Genomic DNA, 26972 nt, shown 5'->3' with positions numbered 1-26972 from the left:
GGACTTTGAGACCAATCCTGTCACTGGACTTTAGAGAGGATACCTCAAGCAATATTGAAAAATCACAGAAAAGCCCACAGCAGAGAACACAGAAGCTGAAAAGTCAGTTGGCTGCATTGCATGGTAGTCCTCGGTAGACTAGACGTCTTTATAGAGTTACGAAATGAAAAGGCACACAGAAAGTCCACCAGCAGGAGAATCGGGGATAACTCAATAAGATACAAGAATAAAAATAGGCTATTCCATCTGCTCCATCATTCAATGAGATCATTAGTAATCTTTTAAACCTCACTTCCACTTTCCTGCCTTTTCTCATAACTCTTTATTCCCTTATTGATTAGAAATCTGTCTATCTCAGCCTTGAATATACTTAATAACCCAGCCTCTACAACAGTGTGATAAAGAATTCCACAGATTCACCACCCTCTGAGAGAACAAATTCCTCTTTATCTCTGACTTAAATGGGTGTGGCTGTCTTCCTCTAGTTATAGTTATTTCTTATACCTTTTTGCCCAGGGATTATTAGTAATTTTGGAATGCTATTAGTGTTTTCTACTTTGAAAACTGATGCAAAGTATTTATTGAATACTTCTGCCATTTCCTCATTCCCCATTATTACTTCCTAGTCTCATTCTGTAAGAAGCCTATGTTTCTTTTGGCCTTTCTTTTTCCTTTATACATACTAAAAGAAGTTATCAGTCCTGATATTACCTGCAAGTTTACTGTCAAAGTATATTTGTTCCCTCTTTTCTTTCGGTCATCTTTTGTTAGTTTTTAAAGTTTTCCCAATCCTCTATTTTACTGGTAATGTTTGCTCCATTGTACACATTTTTTCTTTCAGTTTGTTGCTATCCTACCTTCACTGGTTGACAATCGTTGGCTTATCCCCTTCCTAGAACCTTCTTTTTTTACTGGAATATATTTTTGTTGCGACCCATGACCTATTTTCTTAAACAGCTGTCATTGTTCCTCAACAGTCTTCGCTGTTAAACCCCTTTCCCAGTCCACTCCAGCCAGCTCTGCCTTCATTCCTTTGTAATAACCATAATTTAAGTTCAACAAAGTTATTTCCAGCCCAAGTTCTTTTTTTCTCTCTCAGTTTGAGTGCTAAATTCTACAAAGTTATGGCCACTCTTTCCTAGGGGATCTTTTACTCTGAGGTTATTTATTAAACCTGCCTCATAACACATTATTAGATCTAAACTGGTTGGATCCACAACACACAATTTGAGGAAACTGTCCCAAATACAGTCCATAAATTCTTCCTCATGGTTTCCTCTGGCTATCTGACTTTTGCAATCTACATGAAGATTAAAGTCACTCATGATTAATATACTATTTTCTTCTCATGCCCTCATTATCACATGATTTATTCACGAGGACCCTGTTTGGTGCCGGCTTCACTCAGCAGGAATGTTTCTGTCTCTCCCTCTCTCAGGTTTATTGCTGTGTTGATCCCACTGAATTACAACAGGAAACATGTAGATCTCCGGCAGATAGTCTTGATCTCCATGACCTGGATCCTGGCGTTTGCTGTTGCCTCACCGATTGTCTTTGGGCTGAACAATGTTCCTGACAGAGATCAGACTGTGTGTCAATTGGAGGATAACAATTATATCATTTATTCTTCGGTCTGCTCCTTCTTCCTCCCCTGCCCAATTATGCTGCTTTTGTATTGTGGTATGTTCCGAGGCCTCAGACGATGGGAGGAAGCACGGAAACGCAAGCTGAGGCATAACTTGCATGGTTTCAGGAAAATTAATGGAGACCCCTCGGAGCCGCAGAGTCCTCCCCCGCTAATAGACCGAAGTCCGACGCATGTCAAACATGAAGAACTGCATCTCTTTCAAAAGTCAGACTGTGATTTATCAAGACAGTTTGTGGACAGGTCCATTCAGACTGTAACTTTTTCAGAAGTCAAGTACGTTCGCTCACGCCTAGGGAACAGGAGGAAGCGTGCAAAGATTAATGGAAGGGAACGCAAAGCAATGAAAGTGTTGCCCATTGTTGTGGGTGAGTCTCAGGCACTGTGTACGTTGTATCTGGTTCTGTCACCAATTCATATTTTGTTCCATGGCTACTGTTTAAATTCAGCCTTGCTCGAGAACAGCTGGAAGTTCCAGTCAGTTCTAATGAAGCTTTAAATATAGAATCCCCTCTGCATAGAAGCAGGCCATTCAACCCATCATGCCTTTGCCAACTCTTTCGTGAAGTTATCCAATCATTCCAACCTGCAACCCCAACCCCCTCCAATTCTACCTCCATAACCCTGCAGAGTTTTCCCCTTGATTATTTCTTCAACTTCCTTTTGGAAGTTAATATGGAATCAGCTTTTTAAGCAATGCAGTCTAGATCACAAGAAGTTACTGCCTAAAAAAATTCTCTTTATCTCCCCTTGGTTCTTTTGACTGTCGTTTTAAATCTGTGTCTCTTCGTTACTGACCCGTCTGCCCTTGGTCACAGTTTCTCCTTTTAACTAATCTATCAAAGCCCTGCATGATTTTGAACAGCTCTGTTAATTTTCCCTTTAACTCCCTCTGCTTTAAAGAGAACAACAGTCTTCTCCCATCTTTCATAATAACTGAAGTCCCTCATCCATGGGAGCATTCTAGTAAATCTCCTCTACAGCCTTTCAAAGGCCACTTCATGTGTATTGTGCCCAGAATTGGACGTAATACTCCTGCTGTGGTTTAGCCAGTATTTTATTAAACCTACTTTAATGGATTACTGTATCAATATTTGTATTATTGATTTTAATATTGTTATCTGACTTCTCTCATTTAGGAAGTTGCTGTAAGTTAGAATCTCATTGGCAGATTCTTCATTTACTGTAACTTTTGTGTTAGAAGGACACATTACTTGGTCACCTAGTTTCAGGAAAAAAACTCTACTTATATTATTTGGATATACACATATCAATTAGGAGTTGGAGTAGGCCACTCAGCCCTTTACCATTCAATAAGATCATCGCTGATCTAATTGCACCACATTCTCACCAAACCCTGAACACCTTCCACCCCTTTGCTTATTCAAGAATCTATCTACCTTTACTCTGAAAGATTCAAAGCTTCCACCACCTTTTTGAGGCAGAGAATTCTAAAGACTGATGAATCTCTGTGAGAAAAATATTGTCCTTCTCTACGTCTTCTGTGAACTTGAAGAAAGTACTTTAACATATTAATTTTTGCTTCAATTTTTAGTTAATATTTTACCAATGTAGCCAACTTAACTTGGTGTAGACAAACTTTTCTGTCCCTCACTGAGGGGTTAGCTTAATATTTTATTTCTGTTACTGAACAGCTTAAGGCGATGAGGTGACATGTCAGGTTTAATCCTGAGTGAATAGAATCCACACGTCGTAGATAGTTAGTGACATGAGTGTTTGAGCATCCAGTCTAATCTTGTATCGGAGGCATTAATCCCAGCAGACAGAATGCAATGCTGTGTTCAGCAGCAGCACGTTGAGGGCTTTAGGACTAACCTTTTAACAGTTTAGGATTCCAGAACTTAGAATCCAGGCAGCTGGAGGCAAGTCTGCAAATGGTAGAGCTAATAAAATCGGGAACAGGCATGAGGCAGACTTGGAGGAGGATGCAGATCATAAGAGGTGTGGGGCCTAAGAAGATTACAGAGGTAGGGCGGGGTGAGACTGTGGAAGAATTAAATACATGGATGAGAGTTTTAAAATCAAGATGTTGCTGATGTAGATCAATAAGCCGGTAACGGGTGAATGAAAGTCGCTGTGAATTAGGGCATAAGAGCATTGGATAACTGAGAGGTAGGTGAACTGAGAGAGTGTCAGCAGCAAATGTGCTGAGGCAGCTGGTGATGGGCAGTGTCTCAGAGGTGGAAATAGGCAGTCTTAGTTACAAAGAGGAAAGGGTTTGAAAATTATTGAGGGGGTCACATTTGGACATTGTTATTTCTATACTTAGCTCCTTAGTTCCTTGATAAGAAAGTTGAAACAACATCATTCCACCCATTCAATCAGTTCACCCATTCCTCCCACGGATCACGTAAAACAGACAAACATTGATGTGTTCTGGCAGTGTTTGAGGTTGCTAGTTTCACCTGTATCTCAGAGATTAGCAGATATCACAGGGCAACTGGGGAATGGTTCTTACTCCAAACTGGGGAAGTGCTTCTTCTTCGTTCAGTCATGGAGTCATAGAGTCAAAGAGATGTACAGCATGGAAACAGACCCTTCGGTCCAACTCATCCATGCTAACCCGATATCCAAAATAAATCTAATCCCTTTTGCCAGCATTCATATCCCTCTAAACCCTTCCTATTCATGTACTATCCAGATGCCATTTTAAATGTTGTAATTGTACCTGCCTTCACCATTTTCTCTGGCAGCTCATTCCATACGTGCACCACCCTCTGTGTGAAATATTTCCCCCATAGATGCCTTCTGAGTCTTTCCCCTCTCACCTTAAACCTATGCCCTCTAGTTTTGGACTCCTCTACACCGTGAAAAAGACGTTGTCTATTTACTCTATTCATGCCCCTCATGATTTTATAAACCTCTATAAGGTCACCCTCAGCCTCCGATGCTCCAGGGAAAATAGCCCCAGTCTATTCAGCGTCTTCCTATAGCTCAAACCCTCCAAAGCTGGCAACATCCATGAACCCTTTCAAGTTTCACAACATCCTTCCTATAGCAAGGAGACCAGAATTGCATGCAGCATTCCGATAGTGGCCTAACCAATGTCCTGTACAGCCACAAAATGACCTCCCAACTCCTACTGTCAATGCACTGACCAATAAAAGCAAGCATACCAAATGTCTTTGTCACTATCCTGTCTACCTTTGACTCCACTTTCAAGGAACTATGCTCTCCAAGGGCTCTTTGTTCAGCAACACTCCCCAGGACCTTACCATTCAGTTTTTAAGTCCTGTCCTGATTTGTCTTTCCAAAATGCAGCACCTCACATTTATCTGAATTGAACTCCCTCTGCCACTCCTCAGCCCATTGGCCCATCTGCTCAAGGTACTGTTGTACTCTGAGGAAGCCTTCTTCACTGTCCACTACACCAACATCTGGTGTCATCTGCAAACTTACTAACCATTCCTCCTATGTCATATACAAATCATTTATACAAATGATGAAAAGCAGTCATTGAGCAAACTGGCTGAGACAAGCAACTTAATGGAATGAGGTTGTTTTAATTTGAACAGCAATCAGACCAGGAGTTTCCCAATAATTAATCACATGACTGTTTGTCTCTCTGTCACATGAAATGATCCTTCTCAAGATACCAGGCAGCATTAGCCCGAGCTGGGCTAATCCCATTAACCTGCTTTCTAAACACAAAGCTATTAATGATTGAAAGTGGGGAAAACAGAATGTTAGTTTATTTTTCATTCTGGAGGGCATTTAAATTTGTAACATAACCAAATAGTTCAGTGATAAAATATAGCATATTGTGTGGCTTATGAGCATATGATTCCTGAACATCCCACTATAGGCCTGTTTCCACACTGTAGGGATTCTATGAATATTCCATATATATCTTTCAAAGGACAATGCAGCAGCCTATCTCTACCAGTATAAGACTGAATTAGATCAAATCCTTGCTAACCCCCTTTTAACAATTAATTTTTTGTAAAGGTATGAACTGTGAACAGTTACATTATTTGTTTAATGATTGATGCGCTGACTCTGTAAGATACTGAGGCTCAGAGACCAACCTTGAAAAGGGAAATGGGGCGTAGGAGCAGTTTGGATTCTCACCTGTCTGCAGGAGGCACGGTGACTCAGTGGTTAGCATTGCTGCATCGCAGCACCAGGGACCTGGGTTCAATTTCAGCATTGGGTGACTGACTGAGTGGAGTTTGCACATTCCCTGTCTGTGTGGGGTTTCCCCAGGGTACTCTGCTTTCCTCCCACAGTTCAAAGATGTGCAGGTTAGGTGGATTGGACACGGTGAATTGCCCAATGTATTCAGGGATGTGCAGGTTACCTCTTCAGAGGGTTGGTGTAGCGTTGATGGTTCAAATCACCTGTTTCCACGCTGTAGGGATTCTGTGATTCATGGCAGATCATCAATCAGGCAGTAGTATAATGTTGTATTGGATTTGGGTTGTGATACCAAATGCACAATTTGAGTGAATTTTCACAAGCGCTCTCCCACACCGACATGTAAACAGCTTTCTGAAAAGATTACAATAAGATTTGGCAGTGGAACAACTGTCACACCAAGGAAATACACAAAGCAAGATGTTAAATTAAAACAATACGTTTTGTAACTTGTTTTTTTTTTGATGAATGTCACTCAACCAGATCACTGTATAGGCATCAGTGATAAAAACCCACCTCAGCAAGATTAACAAATTATCAATATTATATAGTGAGCATTATATAATTGACTCCAATTTCCACTCCAATTGCACACCATCCTGATTTGGAACAATATCACCACTCCTTAATTATTGTTGGGTCAAAATCCTGGACCTTCCTTCCTTACAGTTCATCCATATCTCCTTCTGTGGAATTCTCTTTCTTGGCATTTCCCAACACCTCTGTTCAACCTAAATCTTCACCCTCCCACCAAGCTCTATCCTGTTCTTGTGGAAAGGTGACCATTAAACATCTTTCCAATTATCTTTGTTCCGCCCTGGAATTCTTCTATCAAATGCTTATTTATCAATCTTATACATGATTATTTCCTCCAGTTTCTAAAGTCTCTCCTCATAAAAGGGTCTATTTCTAGCTCTCAGTTTGATTACTTGGTTTCTCACTGCACCCCTCTACTGCCAATCTTAATATGACACCAGAACCGGACCAAATGTTTGAACTGTGTTGAGCTCGTGCTCAAGTTTCATTTCAGGACTTCAGCTTAAACATTCAAGCTGCTATTTAGTGCAGAACTGAAAGAGTACGGCGCTGTCAGAGAGCCAGTACTGAGGTCATGTTGTACTGTCAGAGGAACAGTACTGAGGGAGTGCTGCACTGTTGGAGGGGCTATTTTGAGAGTGTATTGCTCTGTTGGAGAGACAGTACTGAGGGAGTACAGCAGTGCCTGAGGGACTGCACTGACAGAAAGCTTGACTTTTAAAGGGACTATACTAAGGTTCTGGTTCACTGTTAGCTGATCAGTGCAAAGAGAATATTGCATTTTCTGAAGGGTAGTAGAGGAAGAGGGCTGAACTATTAGAGGGTCAGTGCTTTGGGAAAACTGCATTGTCTTATGTGTCACCCTTTGGATGAGATGGCAAACAAAAACTCTGCCTGCCCTTGCATGTTATGTATAGGCTCCATGACCTTATTTCAAAACAGAGTTGGGGACTTCTCCCTGGTGTCCTGATCAATATTTATTTCTCAAACCAACACCTAAAAACACCTTGATGAATTAACTCACTGGCCATGGGTATCGTTGGTAAAATCATAAATTATCTGTGTTTACCCTTGGAGAGATGGTGGTGAGCCACATTTGTGAATATAACTGAGTGGCTTCCTAGACCAGTTCAAAGGACAGTTAAGAGTCAACCACATTGCCATGTATCTGGAGTCACATGTAGGCCAGACCAGATTAAGGATGACTAATATCGTTCCCTAAAGAACGCTCTTGAACCAGTTTGGTTTTCTACAAAAATTTAATATTTCCGTAGTTGTCATTACTGATACTAGCTTTTCATTGAAATGACTTATTTTAAATTCCCCAGTTAACTGTTTCAGAACGTATTTGTAACAGTCCGAATCCAGTGACTTTATTTTCTGAGGCAATGTTAAAAAGGGTTTCATTGTAGATTGCTTTCACTGACTTCATCTACCCCTGAATGTGACAGGGCAAGTTAATCAATCAACAATGTGGACTGTTAAATGGTTGGGGTGGGGGAGGGGTGGGGGGTGGTGAGGAATGTAGTAATAGACTGGGTGGGATATTAACGGACATGGAAATTAGGAGGAGAGTGGCATTAGATTGGGTGGGATATAAAGAGTGTGCAGATTGAAAAGCAGAGTTGGATAGGATTGAATGGGATATTCAAGGATAGAGGGAGTAAACAGGAGAGATTAAACTGGATACAAGATTATAAAGTCGACAGAGTGAGCAGGAGAGTGGGATTAGATCAGATAGGCTATCATAGGGAGGGTATCTTTTTGCTTATAAATTGTATTTCAGCCTTGGTTAGTTTGTTCAGATATTTCATTTGAACTCTATGATCTCCCCTTTTAACATTATTATATTTGTCTGAAAGTATTTTGTACTGGTTCATCTCCTTTCACTTCATTGCTATTCCCACAGAGTTGGCTGTTTTCCCTAATCCATTAGCTTGGTCATTGTATTATCTGTAATTCTGAATCATTATCTCAAACTGTATTTGAGCTGTGTTGAGCTCATGCTCTTTACAAAGTTACTTTGTGAAACCTGTCCCCAAGCTTTCCTCTAGAGTTATCCCACACACTGTGTAAAGAGCTTCAGCTTTTGTTGATAACATACAGGCTCGAGGATTTAGATTTTGGTGGAACCCTCAGATCACTGGATAGCACTCTCACCTCTGGATCATAAAATTCTGAGCTCAAATCTCATTTCAGGACTTCAGCTTAAACATTCAGGCTGATATTTCTCCCAGAGTCACTTCTGTATCTTCTTTGATTCATTTACTTGTGAAATTCTGCAGCAAAGTGAATTGTTTTAGAAATTAGGTATTTAGTCAGTGGGTCAATCCAACAACAGTGGAAAAGAAGAATGCTGTTCAACCTTTCAGGCTTGTCCTGCCATTTTTACAAGATTGGAATTGATTTGATTTATTATGGTCACATGTACCATGGTACAGTGAAAAGTATTGTTTTGTGTGTTATCCAGACAAATCAAACCTTACATATGTACGTTCAAGGTAGTGGAACAGAATGCAGAATATAGTGTTACAGAGAAGGTGCAAAGAAAGATCAATTTTAATAAATGAAAAGTGTGTTTAAAAGTCTAACAGCAGGGAAGAAGCTGTTCTTGAATCTGTCAGTCCATGTTTTCAAACTTTTATATCTTCTGCCCCGTGGAAGAGGGTGGAAGAGAGTATAACCATAGGGGAAGGGTGTTTGATTATGTTGGCTGCTTTCCCAAAACAGTGGGAAGTATAGATGGAGTCAATGGAAAAAAGGGTGGTTTGTGTGATGGATTGACTGGGCTGTGTTCACAACTCCCTGTAATTTCTTGCAGTCTTGGGCAGAGCAGTTGCCACATCAAGCTGTGATGCATCTGGATAGGATGCTTTCTATGATGCATCTATAAAAACAGGTAAGAGTCATTGTGGACATGCCGAACTTCCTTAGACTTCTAAGGGAGGAGAGCCACTGGTGTGCTTTCTTGACTGTAGTGTCGATGTGGATGGACCAGGATAGATTGTTGGTGATACTTGCTGTGAGGAATTTGAAGCTCTTGACCATCTCCACCTCAGCACCATTAATACAGACAGGGACCTGTCCTCCACGCCGCTTCCTGAAGTCAATGACCAGCTCCTTTGTTTATTTACATTGAGGGAGAGATTGTTGTCTTTACACCATGCCACTAAGCTGTCTATCTCTTTCTTGTACTCTGTCTCGTCTTTGTTTGAGACCTGATCCACTATAGTGGTGTCATCAACAAATTTGTCAGTGAAGTTAGAGCTGAATTTGGCCACACAGTTATGAATGTATAAGGACTACAGTAAGGGGATGAGTATACAGCCTTGCAGGAAGCTGGTGTTAAGGATCATCGTGAAGGAGGTGTTTTTTCCTATCTTACTGATCGTGGTCTGCAGGTCAGGAAGTTGAGAATCCAGTTGCAGAGGGGGTAATAGAGTCCTATGTCACAGAGTTTAAAGATGAATTTTGTTGGAATTATGGTGTTGAATATGGAGCTAAAGTCAATAAATAGGAGTCCGATGTAGGTGACTTTGTTATCCAAATGTTCCAGGGATGAGTGCAGGGTCAGGGAGATGGCATTTGCCGTAGACCTGTTGCAGCGGTCGGTGAGCTGTAGCGGATCGAGGCAGTCTGGGAGGCTGGAGTTGATGTGTGTCTTTACTAACCTCCGGGCAGAATCTGAGTGCATGGCCAGGGACTCCATTCGGGCCAGTCGCTTTCTGTGGGTTCATCCTCAAAAAGGCTGAGCTGACGCCTGCAGCAGTGACAGTGCATACAGGTACACCCAAGGCTGTTAGGGAAGGTGACATCATTTCACTGACGAGCATAGAATGTATTGAGCTCAGTGGGGAGGGATGCATTGTTGCTAGTGATTCCAGTCAACTTCGCTTTGTGACCCATCATATCATGTGAGCCTTGCCACTGTTGACGTATATTCATGTCGTCAGTCTGAGATTGTGCCTGATCTGCAACTTAAGTCTAAAAATCCACATGTGCCCACTATCCCTCTATACCTTTGGATATCAAAAATCAATCAATCTCAGTATTAAATTTAACATTGATCTATAGCATCATTTGTCATTCATGTAAGAGTTCCAAACTTCAACCACTGTATCTGTGGAATTGTTTCTAATTTTAGACCATTTTTAGACAATGTCTCTGGAGCTTGCTGCCCATAGAGTTGGTGCAGGCAATTGGAAATTGAATAGGCATCTGAGAGAACGAAACCAGTAGGCTATGGGGATACTGTGGAATGTGGCTCATGTAGTGCAGAGGTAACGTCCCCACCGCTGGGCCAGAAGGCTCAGGTTCAAGTCCCATCTGCTCTAGAGACATGTAATAACATCTCTGAACAAGTTGATTTGAAAACATCTAGGAATAGAGTGGGGATTGGATTGTGCTACATGGAGCTCACATTTACTCAGTGGACCAAATGGTTACCTTCTGTGCCGTAGTGAGTCTATGACTCCGAGTCTCTAGTCCTCAACACGTAAATCAGTGGAAACCGTCCCATGATCTAACTACTCTATCAATGCCCCTCAATATCTTGAAAGTAATGAAAACTTCGATCATATCAACCAATAAATTTCTAAAATCTGGGGAGGACTTACCTAATTGTGTAACCTCTTCTCAATTTATTCCTTGGAGTTCAGCTGACACTCTGTTAAATCTACATTGCATTCTGTCCAAGGTTAATATATTCTTCCCGAATGTGATGCCCAGAATTGTTACAGTAATCCAGGTGGATTCTAACCAGGGCTTTGTATAGCTGTAGCATAACACCTATCTCCTGATTTTCTCGTTCTCTAGATATAAGGGCCCGCATTTTAATATAATGTACCCCGGGCCCAAAGTCTCTTTGAAACTAGTCTGTTTCGAGCTTCTCACTATTTAGAAAATAGCCTGTTTTGTCCTTTTTGGGTCTACCGTGGATGAACTCACATTTGTCTACATTGGAGTCCATTTCTCCAATCACTTTATCAATATCTCTTCACAATTTTACACTTCCATCTCCATTGCTTACACTTGTGGCTTTCTACCCCATTATCTAGATGAATATTTGAGTTGCCAGCATAGATCTTTACAGAACACTCTCAGTCACATCCTGCTAACTGGACTATTTGCTCTCTACTTTGTGTCACACAAGCAAATTTCTTAACCAAGTCAATAATTCACCTTTACTTTCACGAGCAAACAAACTTAACTAACTCAGTCTTGGGAGGGACTTTATCAAATACATTCTGGAAATTGACTGAAATAATATGTAAAGACATTTCCCTATCTGTTAGTTTAGTAATCTCTTCCAAAAAATTCAATCATGTTCATCCTTTACAAATCTGAGCTGTGTTCCTGGAAGTCAAAGGTCCAATATTGCCTCTCAAACACTCAGAGGCTGAGACTGGGATTCCAACAAGAAGACGTCAGAGCAGGTAATGTATGCCACACTCCATGACACTTTGAATCTTTAATGTTTTGTGGAAAATGTGTTTTATAAATTGAGGCCACAGTGACTTAACGTCTCTTACATTGCATTAGATTTTTCTACTTGTACAATTTATTTTATAAATGCCATTTAAAACCTCCCATGTAGTATTACTTGTTTTGTAATCCCTACAATTTTGTATCAATCCCTCTTCATACATTGTTATAGCTTCTAATCTATAGACATCAAACTTAAATCATTCCATTAATACTGGTTTTAGAAAATGCTGTGACATTTTGGTAAATCCCAACCTCTGTAATGATGAGGATCTCCAATATTAGGTATAATCTCAGGACAGATTTGTTCCTTATTCATCTTACCACAATTAGAAGAAGACTTTTGAGTTGTCTCAATGAGGCTGATTTTTCCTTAAATCTGCTTCCCCACCCACTCATTTATGAGTTAATGTAGTACTCCAGATTCATATCCACAAAGGTAGGAGGAGCATGATTATTTTGGAATATTATGTTCCCTATTTTTATACTGAAGTGCTGCTTAGGGGTTAAAGATTACAGGATTAATAGATAATAGTAACAAAAAGCAATGCCTGATTAACTCGATTGAACCTTTTGATAATGTAATAGGGAGAGTGCATGAGGATAGTGTGGTTGAGTTCTGAAGAAGGGTCACTGGACCTGAAACATTAACTCTGCTTTCTCTCCACAGATGCCACCAGACTGCTGTGTTATTCCAGCAACTTGTTTTTGTTCAGATTTCCAGCAACCACAGTTCTTTGTCTTTTTTTTGTTTGGTGTGCGTAATGTGTATATGGATTTTCAAATGGTGTTTGACAAAGTACAATGTAATAGATGTGTTAGCTAAATTAAAATCTTTGAGATTGAAGAAACACTGGCAATGTGGACACAAAATTGAGACAGAAAGCAGAAAATAGTGGTGAACAGTCATTGTTTGGACTTGAAGGAAGTACACAGTGGCATTTGATAGGGATCAGTATTGGGACCACTACTTTCGGATTACATAATTATAACCTGAAGTTGCGTATACAGGCCTAAGTTCAAAGTTTGAACTCAAAAGCCAGAAATGTCAGAAACAGAGGAAGATAGTTACAGGCTACAGAAGGGTAGACAGGTTGGTGAAATGGATAGATACATGACAGGTGAAATAGAGAAATTTGAAGCGACACCTTTTGGAAAGAAGAATGAGGAGATGGATTATAAACTAATGGCAACATTTTAAAGTGGTTGGAGGAAAAGAGAGGCTTGGGGTTAATGCACATGCCTTTTTGAAAGCTGTTGAACTTGTTGACTTTCTAAGCCAAAGCATTGAGTACAAAAGTGAGGAAGATAATGAAACTTTATAAAAATTGATTAGACCTCAGTTGGAGTATTGTGTTCAATTCTAAGGTCACACTTTAGGAAGGATATCAATGGCTTTGGAATCGGTGGTGAAGAGATTTATTAGAATGGGTCCCGGAATGGCGGACTTCATTTATTGGGAAAATCTTTATAACAGGGAAGATTAAGGAGAGATTTAATAGATGTCTTCAAAATAATGAAGGTCCTTGATAAAATGCATAAGGAGAAATTGTTCCCAGTAGCAGGAGGATCAACAAGCAGAGGATATAAATTCAAAACGACTGGCAAAGGATCTAGAGGAACATAATGAAACATTTTCACATAACAAAGTGTTATGATCTGGAATGTGCTGCCTGAAAGAGCAGTAGAGGCAAAATTAAAATGAACTTGTTGGACTGCGGGGGAAAGTATATACAAGCGGGACTAATTGAATAGCTCTTACAAAGAGTCATTACAGGCAGAGGGCCAAATAGCCTCCCTGCTGTGCTATACTATTTCAAAATTGTCATTCAGAGAGGGATCATATTGAAGCATTCTAATTTTTCAAATTTAACCCATTATTATCCCCTGAAAAATGAATTGCAAAATCTAGATGTATTGTAAGTAATTTTAATCTCTCAAAAACGGTAGTTTGGATTCTGTGGGATATTAGTTTCAATTTTATGAGAAGTTGGATGGGGAGGTAGATTGCTCTTACAAATATGTTAATGAGACTTCATGTCTCATGTTTATATTTCATCTCCATTTTAAACCAAAAATTGTGTCTGGTCAGTACATTTTCATCTGTAAATTCAGTTAATCAAATCCAGGCTAGTTTAATTTGTCATTGAATTGGGATTGAACCTCATATGATTGATGAAATGAACAAGCAGCAGATTGAGGAGAAACTCTGGCCCAGTTCCTGCCTCTTATCCTTATTGAGGGAGTCGAGTTTTCCAGGTATCAGAAAACCTAGCAGTTGAAAGGAGTCTAGAGAGTTCTGATCCTTTTTTCCCTTCAGTCCACTTTACTTCTTGTCTATGACCATCATACGAACCAAGTGAGTGGTAAAGGGGCAAGTCAAGAACAAAATGTGTCTGAATGGTTGTGTGGAGGTATGACAGGCAGGATAGTCACTGTTTGAATACAAAGTAGGGAGATTAAGGAACAGAATAAAGTCAACCATCAAAAGAATACAAACCAAATTATGATCTAAAATTGCTGAATTCAGTATTGAGTCCAGTAGGCTGAAAGGTGCCCAGTCAAAAGATCCCCAACCTCTATTTTGAACATCTATTAATGTCTTCTTTTAATTTTCTCTGCTCTAATTGATATGTTTCTCACTATATCTCTTTAAAGTCTTTGACTTAAAGGATAAGAAGCAGAAACTGGGCCAGAGTTTCTCCTCAATCTGCTACATGTTCATTTAATCAACTGTATCAGGTTTGATCCCGAGTCAATGACAAAGAAAACTAGCCTGGATTTGATTAACTGAATTTACAAATGGAAGTGTACTGAGCAGACACATTGTTGCAACCTGTCTGAAATTGAGAAGGTGGGAATGAATATCTCACAGTTTGATCATGAATCACACATTCTCCAAATGTTAGCAACTAACACTTGATAGGAGATGAGGAACGCTTTTCCTTCACTCAGAGTTGCTGTGATCCCAAATATGCTTAGAAGGATATTGGAGATTCAATATAACTTTCAAAAAGGAATTGGACAAATTCTTGCAAGGGAAACATGACTGGTTTACAGGGAAAGAACTGGGATTTAGTGGGATTAACTGGATAACTTTCAAATATGTGGCACAACCACAATGGACTAAATTGTTTCTTTCTGTGGTTTAATGTTCTATGTTTCTGTGTATTCCAATCATGACAATACACTCTGCCAATTTTTCAAAATGAAAATTAAAACCACGAATTTTTGGACTGGACTCAAGATAAATTCGGCAATGAATATGTTTTCCTGCAAATCCACTGGATTACACAAGGTTACAACGTTTGGAATATCAAACACCTAAAAATAGCAGGGAATTGATCAGGATCCCTGGTTACAGAATTTTCACACAGCTGTGGTGCTTGACAATTGGAGCACATAGTTTTAAAGGGAGAATAATGATAGAGGTATGATTAGAGACCAATCAGCCTTACCCCAGTGTCAGGCAAATTATTTGAAAAAATTCTGAGTGTACAAATTGTCATTTAGAGAACATGGGTTAATTCAGAATAATCAGTGCATATTAGTTATGGTAACTTTGTATCTAACGCCATTGAATTTTTTGAGGAATTAACTTCTAAAGGAATGGCAGCTTATTTGATGCAGTCCACACAGATTTTAGCCCGGTTTTTGATGATAAGGTTCCACGTGACAGATTAATCAGAAAATTAAATGCTTATGGAACCCAAGGACTAATGGTGGACTGCAGCAGTTCACCATCACCTTCGCAAGGGCAACTGGGGACAGGCAAGAAATGCTGGCCAGCCAGCAATGCCCACATCCTGCAACTGAATCTTAAAAAATGTTAAGTTGAATCCAAAACTACTGTGACAGCAAGGAAAGTGGAACGGTTGAGGGGTGATTTTGTGACTAAAAATCTTTTATTAGTGAGTTCCACAGGGCCCTTTTCCCTTTCTTGATATGTATTTATACTCAGATGTAGAAACATAATGCAGTGAATGTTGCAGAGTTACACAACTCTGAAACAGGTGGGACTTGAACCCAAGCCTCAAGAGCCCACAGGTAGGGACATTACCACCATGGCATAAGGGCCTTCTGCTCTATCTCCATAGTTTTCCACGTTTATTTCCTTGATGTGTCCTATCCAATTTACTTCTGAAATCGTTAATCTTCTCCACTTCCAACAGCCTCCCAGAGAGTGAGTTCCAATAAAGTCACCCACTGAATGCAAACAAGATTAACGAGTTTGTGAAATGTGAGGATCATAATGGAGTTCCACAAGTTCTTTGAAACTCCACCTTTAACATGAGTTGTTCTAACCTTCAGCCTCTTCGAGAAAATAACAGGGAAACATTTACAATTTAGTTTATAAACAGGGACAATATGCAGCACAATAATCCATTGGTTATCCCTAATCCAGTGCTTCCCAAACTTTTACCCACTGCAATCCCATGGTGAGGCTTGAAAATTGTTGTGACCCCTCAGCGGGTGGTGAGGGCAGGAGGAAAAGACCTTGGAGTGTGATATGGGAATGGTCATTGCTGCCTCAGAATTCACAAACCCAAAATATCAGTTTGCATTTGGGGGTCCCAATACATACATTGGAAAGTCTTATCCTAATCTGATATTCCTGCCTTTGCTAATCACATACTCAATTTACTGTCAGCAATGGCAAGGGTGATTTGCCTACGCTCCCAAAAACACAATACCAACTAGCACATTTCTTTCCTTGTCTTCAGTGATTCTCCTTCTCATTTCAGGTGCTTTTCTCTTTTGTTGGACTCCATTTTTTGTGGTCCATATAACAAGAGTAACTTGTGAAACCTGCCACATTTCACCTCATCTCCTCAACATCGTAACATGGCTCGGATATGTCAACAGTGCTGTTAATCCAATCATTTACACCATCTTCAACATGGAATTCAGGAACTTCTTCAGAAAGGTGCTGCACCCCTGTTGCTGACATGAAACTCTATTGTAGAAGTGATATATACATAATAATGCTAGTTCCTTGTTTTATATAGATGATTAAAGTTATTTCCTGCTGTGACATTCTATTTTCTCCTAACCATAACTGTCAGGAACCTCCACATTTGGAGATTAACGGAAGGAAAATGAATCAGTCCCAACAGGTCAATTAATCACCATGACCAACACCTAGATGCAATCCATGCAGGAAACTAAGTGGAATTGGAAGTTCTGTTTAAAATGTGCTAATTTGCAAAAACTTCTATCTATGTAGCAACTTTTATAATCTCAGGATGCCCTAAAGCCCTTCATAATGAAATGCTTTTGAAGCATCTTCACTGTTCAGATGTAGGACATATGGCAATTTGTTTGCGCTCAGCAAGCTCCTACAAACAGCAATGTTATAATCACCAGATAATCTGTTTTAAAGCCTGTAATTGTGGAAGAAATATTGACTCTTTACCAGTGGTCATGGAGTCTTTTGGTTCCAACTGAAAGCACTGACAAGAACTCAGTTTGTTGTCTCACCTGGAAGACAACACCACTGACAGTGCAGTATTCCTCTGTTCTGCCATCTCTGAAATGCAACCCTCTCTCAGCACTGTCTCCAACTGTGTAGCACTCCCTCAGTACTACCCTAGGAGTTTCTGCCTGGGTTATGGGATCCAAGTCTTTGGACCGACTCGAATCCACAACCTCCTGACTGAGAGGTAAGAAGTCTGCTCATTAAGTTACAGCTCACCCAAAAGGTCTGATGGTTTTCATGGTATTGATCAGCAAGATGTAACAGGTCCTCGTAATGCTCACCCAATGAAATCAAAGTGTTGCAGGCAGATTTTCCATTCCATTTGGAGCTTAACAGATGATGCAAAAAATTTTTCACATAATTACTTCACCACTGCATTGCTGGTTGATCATACTTACTGTAGTTGACACAGGCGACCATCGCTCATGACAGTGTGATATGTCTAATGGGCCCTGACAAGTGTTGATGACACGGATGGTCACATTAACATTGAAATGTTGGTGTTCAATTTTGCTTTGTTGATCATTTGTAAAATCATTTATTTTGTAAATTTAAATAAACACTTCATGTAAAATACAGTGAAAGGCATGAAACAGCTATTTTGATTGACAGTTTCAAATTTGACCTTTAATTTTTATACCGACTCTAGCTTTCTTGATGACTATCAAGAATCTGTGATCACGCACAGCTCTAAAACAGTCTGTCTCATTTGTCCGGAGCTGCTACCACATTGTAAATGAAGTCATTTGCTGTCGCTAAAAAGGAAGGTTGAAGATTGTGTTGCTGCCCAGGTGGGCAAGGAAGGTTAGATATGTAGTAGGTCAGGCCTGGTGAGGTCATTGAACTTTTAGCTGGCAGTATTATGCAATACAGGACTAAACCAGTTGGACTTTAATTCAGGTACCACAAATTACATTTATTGGTGCTTTGAGTAGCACACACATGCAAGGATCTATATGTTTTGCCTTCAATCTCCAAGAAGGAATAGCAGTCCAAATCAGTTCTACATTGCCGGGTGCCAAGTCCCACTGCCCTCTGGGTTCAGAAAATGTATGATTAATAATAATTCTGTAAATGTTGTCTTAATAAACATTTCTCTGTTGTGTGCAGAGGAGTTATTGGAAAACAAGCGATGCTTAGTATGCTATGCAGACAGCAAGTTCATCTCTCTGCATTTCTAAGCAATTCAGATGCTTACACCAAATTTATCTGTTTTACACCAACAGAAAATGAGCAGACCCAGGAAAACTTGGTGGATCTCCCTAAAAAAGACACAGTTGACTTTTTTTTAAAAGAAAGCGTATAATGAGCATAACTCATCATGAACAATTATCAGAACATGATGTTTACCTCGTATTTTTAGTTGAGCCACAGGTCGCTTGGTCCAAATGGTCCATTCCAATGTTTATGCTCTTCACAAGCCCCCTCCCAGCTTTCTTCTTCTCACTTGATCAGCATATTCCTTTTGTTCCTTTCTTCATGGGTTTATCCAGGTCCCCTTAAATGCATCTTGGGTATTCATCTAAACTATTCCCTACAATACTGAATTCTACACTCTCAACACTATCTCCTGAATTCCCTATTAGATTTATGAGTGATGACCATGTCATATTTAAGATCAGAGATAGTACTGCACATCTGCTAATGTGGTATACTGCATCCGCTGTGGCCTCCTCTACATTGGGGAAACCAAGCGGAGGCTTTGGGACCGCTTTGCAGAACACCTACGCTCGGTTCGCAATAAACAACTGCACCTCCCAGTCGCGAACCATTTCAACTCCCCCTCCCATTCCTCAGACGACATGTCCATCCTGGGCCTCCTGCAGTGCCACAACGATGCCACCCGAAGGTTGCAGGAACAGCAACTCATATTCCGCTTGGGAACCCTGCAGCCCAATGGTATCAATGTGGACTTCACAAGCTTCAAAATCTCCCCTCCCCCTACCACATCCCAAAACCAGCCCTCATCCCCGCCTCCCTAACCTGTTCTTCCTCCCACCTCTCCCCTCCTCCCACCTCAAGCCGCACGCCCATCTCCTACCGACTAACCTCATCCCGCCCCCTTGACCTGTCCGTCCTCCCTGGACTGACCTATTCCCTCCCTAACTCCCCACCTACACTCACCTTTACTGGCTCCATCCCCGCCTCTTCAACCTGTATGTTTCCTCTCCACCTATCCTCTCCTCTATCCATCTTCTTTCCGCCTCCCACTCTCTCCCTATTTATTTCAGAACCCCCTTCCCCTCCCCCTTTTCTGATGAAGGGTCTAGGCCCGAAACGTCAGCCTTTCTGCTCCTGTGATGCTGCTCGGCCTGCTGTGTTCATCCAGCCCTGCACCTTGTGGTCTCATATTTAAGATCCTTCATTTTAGTTTTGCCAACAAATGGAAATATTCCACTCCATCAAACCTCTTGATAATTTTAGAGAACTTTATCAAAGATTGCACACGCGGAAACTGGAGGAAGCCATTCAGTTCAGTCCTGTCTGATTTGTATCTCAACTCCATCCACTGACCTTGGTTGAGTAAGCCTTAATACACATCCAACAAAAATCTATCATTCTAAGCTTTGAAATTTTCAATTGACCCCACCATCCATAAATTTTTCGAGAAGAGAATTGCAGAGTTTCACCACCCTTTGTGTGAATAAGTGTTGCCTAATATCACACAAATAACCTGTCTCTAATTTTAAGATTTTGCCCTGTTCTGGACTCGAGCCAGAGAAAGCAGTTTCCTTGTATTACCAGATCAACATCTTAAATGCCTCAATTAGATCACTCTTTAATTTTTCATACACAAGGGACTCTATGCTTGGTCAATGCAGTCTGTGATCATTATTTGTGTGCTTTTTTAAAGCTCCTGTTTAATTCTAATTATTCTATGCTACAGCCCAATAAATCCTAATGGGACAGAGCCCAGGACTCCAGAACAAATCATTTGGGATTGTTCTGTGACCTGGAATTCCAAGGGCAAGTACCTTGGATACATAATTCATGACTTCTGATTCAGCAAGCATACTCATTTCACAAGATTCACTCCCCTCTCCCCGCCAACCCCCACCACCACCACCACCACAAGACACAGCACCAGATGCTGGAAGCAACTTCTTGATAATCAGGGGAGAAAATATTTGACACTAAGAAAGTTTCTATAAAATACTATCATTGTTTATTGAACACATAAACAAGCATGCTTTGTCAAAATTAAAAATACACAAAACTTACAAAATACAAGAATAACTTGATAATGGCATAGTTGGAAATTGTATAAAGTACATCAAATATGCCCATTTTATCAAAACTAACACTTGGCGTGAAGGATATTGTTACAATTATCCCCATTTTCCCCCCAAGTGCACAAACCCCTCACAGCAACTTACACCTCTATTTACAAGCACTCATTTCCAATGGCAAAAAGGTTCACTCTCCCAGAAAGAAGAAATTCTGCTTTAATCTCTTAGAGACATTCCATTCATTGAGAATTTTGCAGCTCCTCGCAAGGAGCAATTCAGAAACACAGTTTCCAAGTTTAAGAAAAATGACAATGCAGTTAATGTCTGGACTACCAAGATTAATCCACACAAGCATACAAGCATTTTTGTAATTGTTCCAAATGCAACATGGTAGATACAGCAAACATTTAATCAACAGTGATTAACGTCCCATGAAAACTGCTCTTGATTTCATTCAACTTTGTCAGAGCCCCCATATGATTACAGTTTCTGCCCAGTTATGATATATTTTGTGCCACTAACTTACAGTGTTTCTTTATTACTTGATTTGCTTAGCCATTAGCAATCATTTGAATTAATAATATAGCTTACTGCAAAATTCAAATCATTCTATTAACAAAACAGGTAACATTGAAAATGTTGCAATACTATATTTGAGATACAATCTGTCATCTCTACAATCCAAGATCACAGTGATGGTGTAACCTCATTAACAACTGGCCTGTTACAAAACTATGGCCAACCTGGCTACACATCCTTGTGATTTCCATTAATTTATGTTGTCTGAAAACTGCTTTATGTACAAGGGAACACTGCTACCTCAAAACCAGAAGTTCACCATCAATCAATGCATCAAGGACATGCCTTTTCCCTGCCACAAAGCTTTCCAGAGGCAAACTATCAGACTGGGATACAGTTTGGTCAATCTTTAAATTAAAGATCAGAAAGTGATAATGGGACATTGTAGCCCTCAATGGCTGAGACAAAGGTATGAACCAGAGCTCATCAGGTATAACCTTGATAGCAACTTAATTTCCTTAGCAGTGAAATTTGCCAACCAGATGCCTTGAAATTAATTTTTAAAAAAAATGATTAACCAGAGGCCTACTCCTCCTTCCAATCCCCAAACCAGCCTTCATCTAAATAAGGTTACTCTCCTTCTTCTGGCTACTTCAGTTCAACCAGATGATGGTGTGTGGGAGGGCACGACTGCATTTAGAGACGGTTTCTGAGAGCATGAGTGAGTGAAGCAGGTTGCAGGTAAGAGTAGGCACAATGACCAGTAACTCAGACTCTGCGTAAGGCCAAACAGAAAAAGCAAATCAAGGACAGGCAGCAATGGCTGAGTTACAAGTCAAGGATCTGACTGTTGCACATTTTGCAAAATTTCCACAGGGCGTTTTCTGCAGTCTAATGAAAAGTTAGTCTGTGAGATATTGAAGTAACCTCAAATCTGCCTCCCTAGGTACTCGTCACTACCTCATGTGCAGGTATCAGCTTTCCCTTAGAATACAATGTATCCAAACAATAAAAAGTCTGGCCTTCAGGTTAAGAACACTATGTCCTTGCAACCTAGATATTTGTTGCCACTACCTCAGTCACTTGAGTCAACATGCTGAATTCTTATACTGTATAGGACACTCAAACTTTGACTTTCTCTACATCGACCTCTGTCACCTGCACCTCCTCTGCCTGTACAGTGAGTGTTGTTGGTTGCCCACACACGTGCTGATGGTCCTTCCAGTCCTAGAAAAACAAAATGGCAAAAAATACCATTTTTATACACAGATAAATGGGCATAATCAGTATCCTGATGATCTAACCTGAAGCTCATATTATTTATTACTGCTTTTCCTGTACTGATTTATGCAAAGCATGTAGTCTATAGTATCAGAAAAATTATAAGTGCTGGAATCTGCAAGTCAACCTGGACTACATAGGTTATACACCGGTCAGTAACATTCTCCATCCTCCGGAACCTAGAATATACAGCTGAGAATTTCCCCACAGTTCCAACAGCCTACAATGCAAACCTCTCTCCATTTCAAAACCAATTGTCAATTAAGAGTTGTCAAACAGTGCAGAGCTATTATAACAAGCAGGAAAAGAGTCATCCTAAAGGTAAGTTGGTCTTCTGAGTTAGGTCCTTAGTACATAAACAGGACAGTATAGAAGGGAGCTTTATTCTATACTTAACCCTATGCTGTACCTTCCCTGGGAGTGTTTGACAGGACAGACTCTCAATGTAGCCCAGCGTTGTATATATCATTGTGTAATTAATGCTGACATTATTCCAATAGGTATTAGAGTAAACAAAAAAAGCAATATAACAAAGTAACTACCATAGCTCATTGAGTAGCATTCTCCTCTGCTTCAGAAAGATATTTGTCCAAGTCCCACTCCAGAGAAATGGGCACATAATCCAGGTTAAAGCCTACAATTCAATACTGAAGGAGAATAGAACTGCAATAGAGTAAGGCTTAGGGAGCACTGCATGTCAGGGACAATGCTGAGAGAGTGCTAAACTGTTGGAGATTCAGTATTTAGACAGCGATGCACTGTTGGTGTGTCAATACACCACTGCAGTGGCAGCATTGCGTTGTTGGAGAGCCAGTGCCGAGGGAGTGGTGCACTGTCAGAGAATCAGTGCTTACGGCGTACTGCACTGTTGGAAGGGCACAACTGGAGGAGTGCTACACTAACAGAAGACAGTGCTGGGACTGTACTGCATGATCTGAGGTGTTGTCTGCAGATGAGATATTAAACTAAGCCCTGGCCGGCCATCTTAGACAGATTTATAGGACGCCACAGCACTATTGAAAAGAAACTAATGAATTCTCTTCACTTTTGAGGCAAGTATTTATCCCTCAATCAACATCACTAAAAGCAGATTATCTGTTCATTAGCATTTGTGGAGCTTGCTGTGTGCTGATTAGCACCAAGGTTTCTGCATTACAACAGTGACTACAATTCAAAAGTATTTAATGGGGGGAAAAATACTTTGGGAGCTCCTGAAGGTATAAATGTGCTATAGAAATACAAGTTCTTTATTTCTCACCTTTCGCTGACAAAATGTTGAACAGTAATGAACCTTGTGACATCCAGTGCATTCATTCATTGCCTCCCGCCCACAGTTCACACAGGTTTGCTATAAAGAATTTCATTAGGAAAAAGACGAGTTACAGTTGTTCCTTGGAAGCTTTGCATTCTATGCTTGGCTCCAAACCATTACTTGAATTTTGATAAACTTTAAAAGAAAAACAGGTAACTGAAATTCAATACTCAAGAGATACAAACGATGACAATCAAGCCAGCTTCTTCAGAAAATAATCAGTAAACGTCACCTGCTATTTATACACTTGCAAATGTTTAAGAATGAACAGAACCATCACACAGTACATCAATCAGGATGAGCCCACAGATTCATTCACTGGACTCTCAGAAGTTGCCCTGATTTGGGTTCTTGAGGTTACAAATTTGCAGAAGCTATTTTGCCAAAACCTCCACAACAAAGTGGATTTCACAGATTGTCACACAGAATTTACAGCATAGGAACAGAATGTTTGAGCCAAGGGAGCCAACATTTATGTTCCATGAGAGCCTTAAAAAAAACCTCCATTCTATCAAAGCATAAACTTATCCTTCTATTTCTTCTTCTCAGAGATATGACCCTGGTTTCCTCTTACTGTTTGAACACTGAATTAAACATTGAAAGGCTGATTTAAGGATGACTGTTTACATTTAAGTGTTGTAGATATTCGAACAAGTTAGAATAAAGCTAACATCCTGTGAACCATTTGCACTGCAAGTACAATTCAACACTAGCTGATGCCTGCTTTTGGGTTTGTTTCCTTTCGGTTCTCAGCTTTCTTCTGCTGACAGTATGGACAAACTCAGAGCAACAACTGTTGGTATTTGCTGCCCCTAAGGGAAAAGCACTGAAGGAATACAGGACTGTTAGAGTTGCTATTTTTTGGACAAGCTCTTAAACTGAGTCTCTATTTGCTCCAGTGCACAGGAAAGATCCCACAGTACTACACACAAAAGAGCAAGATGTTGTCCCCAGTGTATTATCCCTCAATCAAAATCACTAAGACAGATTGTTTTACCATTAATTTCATTCTTGCTACATTTCCTACATTATCACAGTGACTAAACCTCATTGGTCGTGTAGTGCTGCAGGATACCCTGAGTTGCAAAAGGAATTACAGATATGCAAATTTGTATTGTCAAACATTGACCAGAAATTAAAGGCAGTTCTCAGCAAGTCAGTGATAAGTCAATAGATCAATTCCTGCAATTAATTAAAGTACATTTCCAAACTGACAATACCGGAAGCCCAGACCTAGTAGCTGCGGACGATGGAGGGATATATTTTCCTATTATAGACCAGGAAACGGCGTCCATGGCATCATAGGTTCAGGTTAGCTTTGGAAAAGGACAAAGAGCAAAAATAAAGAAAATGTAATACAGAAATGTAATCAAACAATGGGCTGCCGTTAAAGAGAGGTTGCTTTGGTACAAGCAAGATACATTCCAACAAAGGGAAAAAGTTGGGACTAGCAAAGCCGGAATTCCTCAGGTGACGAAAGAGATAGAGAGCAGGATGTCTATGGCAAACATTCGGTTGACGACAAAAGACAGAACCTGGCTAATTAGAGAATGCTCAGAGGAGAATAGAAAAAGTAAATAAGAGAAACAAAGACAGAGTGTGACAAGATACTGCCAGCCAGTGGATATACAATTAAATGAAACAAAGAACTGCGGGTGCTGGTGATCTGAAATAAAAATAGAAATTGCTGAGTTTCTCCAGCAATTTTTGTTTTTGTTGTAGTGGATACACAGGATTGGATAAGGAATAAAAGTGAAGCTTATGGTACCTACCTAAAACTCAAAACACTTGACATCCTAGAGAAGTATAGAAAGTGCAGGCAGACGCTTAAGAAATTAGGAAAGCAAAGAGGTGGCATGAAAAAAATACTGGCAAGTAAATAAAAGAAAATCAAAAGTCATTTATAAGAGGATTAAGTAAATCAGAACAAAAATGGCAAACTGCATGTGAAGCCAGAGATTTTAAGTGATGATTTCAATTAGCATTTTGCACCTGTATTCACGATAGAGGATGTCAATATAGGTATAGAAATCGAGGAGGACGACTGTCATAAATAAACAAATTACAATTGAGAGGAAGGAGGTATTAGTGAGCTTAAAATTGGTTATGTCCTCAGGCCCAGAGGAAATGAGTCCCAGGCTGCTGTGGGAGACAACGGAGGACAATGCAGGGGCCTGATATTAATTTTCAAATCCTCTCTGCCAGAAGGTAGGAAGACAACTAATGTGGTACCATCATTCTAGAAGAATGATAGGGATAAACCAGGGAACTACAGGCCAGTGAATCAATTGCTCAATTACATTTCTGTATTATATTTTTTGTACTTTAGATTGTTCCTTTTCCTTTTCTATAGTTTCATAAGGTTCAGATTAACTCATTCATTCATTCATTGGTGGTCTCTCGCAGAATGAGCTTGCGGGTGACTGTACAGACCAATGCAGCTGCCACAAACTCTGTTACACTTGGGACAGAAGGTGGTTGCGGGAAGGGATGGGTTGGGCGTTGGTGTGGCAAAGCACCACATTCACTGATTTCACATGGCTTCCACATTTTCCCGATGGCAAGCCTCGAGGTGGTCAATGCCTTCCCGAATGGTCCTCCTCCATTTTGGGTGGTCTTGGACCAGTGATTCCCAGGTGTCTGTGGGAATGCCATACTTCGCCAATGATGCCTTAAGGGTATCACTGAAGCACTTCCTCGTTTCACCTGGGGCTCACGTGCAATTTCAAAGCTGGGTGTAGAGCATCTGCTTGTGGAATCTCATGACAGTCATGCAAACGACATGCCCAGCCCATTGTGGCCAATCAACGATAGTCAGTGCCTTGATGCTGGGCCATGTTGGCCTAGTCAAGGACATTGATATTGGTGCGTCCTTCTTCCCAGCAGATTTGCAGGTGATGCTGCTCCAGCGCCTTGAGGTATCTATTGTAGACAGTCCACATTTAAAAACCATACAGGAGGACAGGAACCATCACAGCTCTGTAAACTATGATCTTGGTGTCAGATCTGATGTTGTCCTCAAACACCCTTTTCCTCAGGCGGCTGAAGGCTGCGCTAGCACACTGGAGGCGATGTTGGATCCCTTCATCAATGGCTGCTTTGGTTGACAGGACACTCCCGAGATATTGGAAGTGGCCAACGTTCTCTAAGGTCTCCCCATGGATCTTAATGATCAGGGGTTCACTCCACAATGCCAGGCCAAGTTGATAGGTGACCTTCATGTTAGCTATGATGCCATGGACTAACAGGCCAGTGAGTCTAACATTAGTAGTAGGAAAACTTTTGGAAAAAGAATCTGAGGGCTGGATTAATCGCCACTTGGACAGA

At 40.4% G+C, this 26972-nt stretch overlaps 2 protein-coding genes across 2 annotated transcripts in view; one reads left to right on the top strand and one right to left on the bottom strand.

Moving 5' to 3' along the window:
• The window catches only part of LOC109928816 (D(4) dopamine receptor), a 34473-nt gene extending 16701 nt beyond the window's left edge, over positions 1 to 17772 (top strand). The window contains exons 3-4 of the mRNA XM_020528750.2: positions 1439 to 2013; positions 16570 to 17772. Of these exons, the coding sequence (XP_020384339.1) occupies positions 1439 to 2013; positions 16570 to 16772 (778 nt within the window). The 3' untranslated portion in view covers positions 16773 to 17772. The remainder of the gene's footprint in view (positions 1 to 1438; positions 2014 to 16569) is intronic.
• Positions 17773 to 20446: 2674 nt separating this feature from the next.
• The window catches only part of deaf1 (DEAF1 transcription factor), a 61061-nt gene continuing 54535 nt past the window's right edge, over positions 20447 to 26972 (bottom strand). The window contains exons 13-14 of the mRNA XM_020528748.2: positions 23592 to 23681; positions 20447 to 22279 (exon numbers count right to left, since the gene is read on the bottom strand). Of these exons, the coding sequence (XP_020384337.1) occupies positions 22175 to 22279; positions 23592 to 23681 (195 nt within the window). The 3' untranslated portion in view covers positions 20447 to 22174. The remainder of the gene's footprint in view (positions 22280 to 23591; positions 23682 to 26972) is intronic.

The sequence above is a fragment of the Rhincodon typus genome, chromosome 17, assembly GCF_021869965.1.
Source record: "Rhincodon typus isolate 14 chromosome 17, sRhiTyp1.1, whole genome shotgun sequence".
NCBI classification, from domain to species: Eukaryota; Metazoa; Chordata; class Chondrichthyes; order Orectolobiformes; family Rhincodontidae; genus Rhincodon; species Rhincodon typus.
This window is presented reverse-complemented; position numbering and strand designations above follow the sequence as displayed.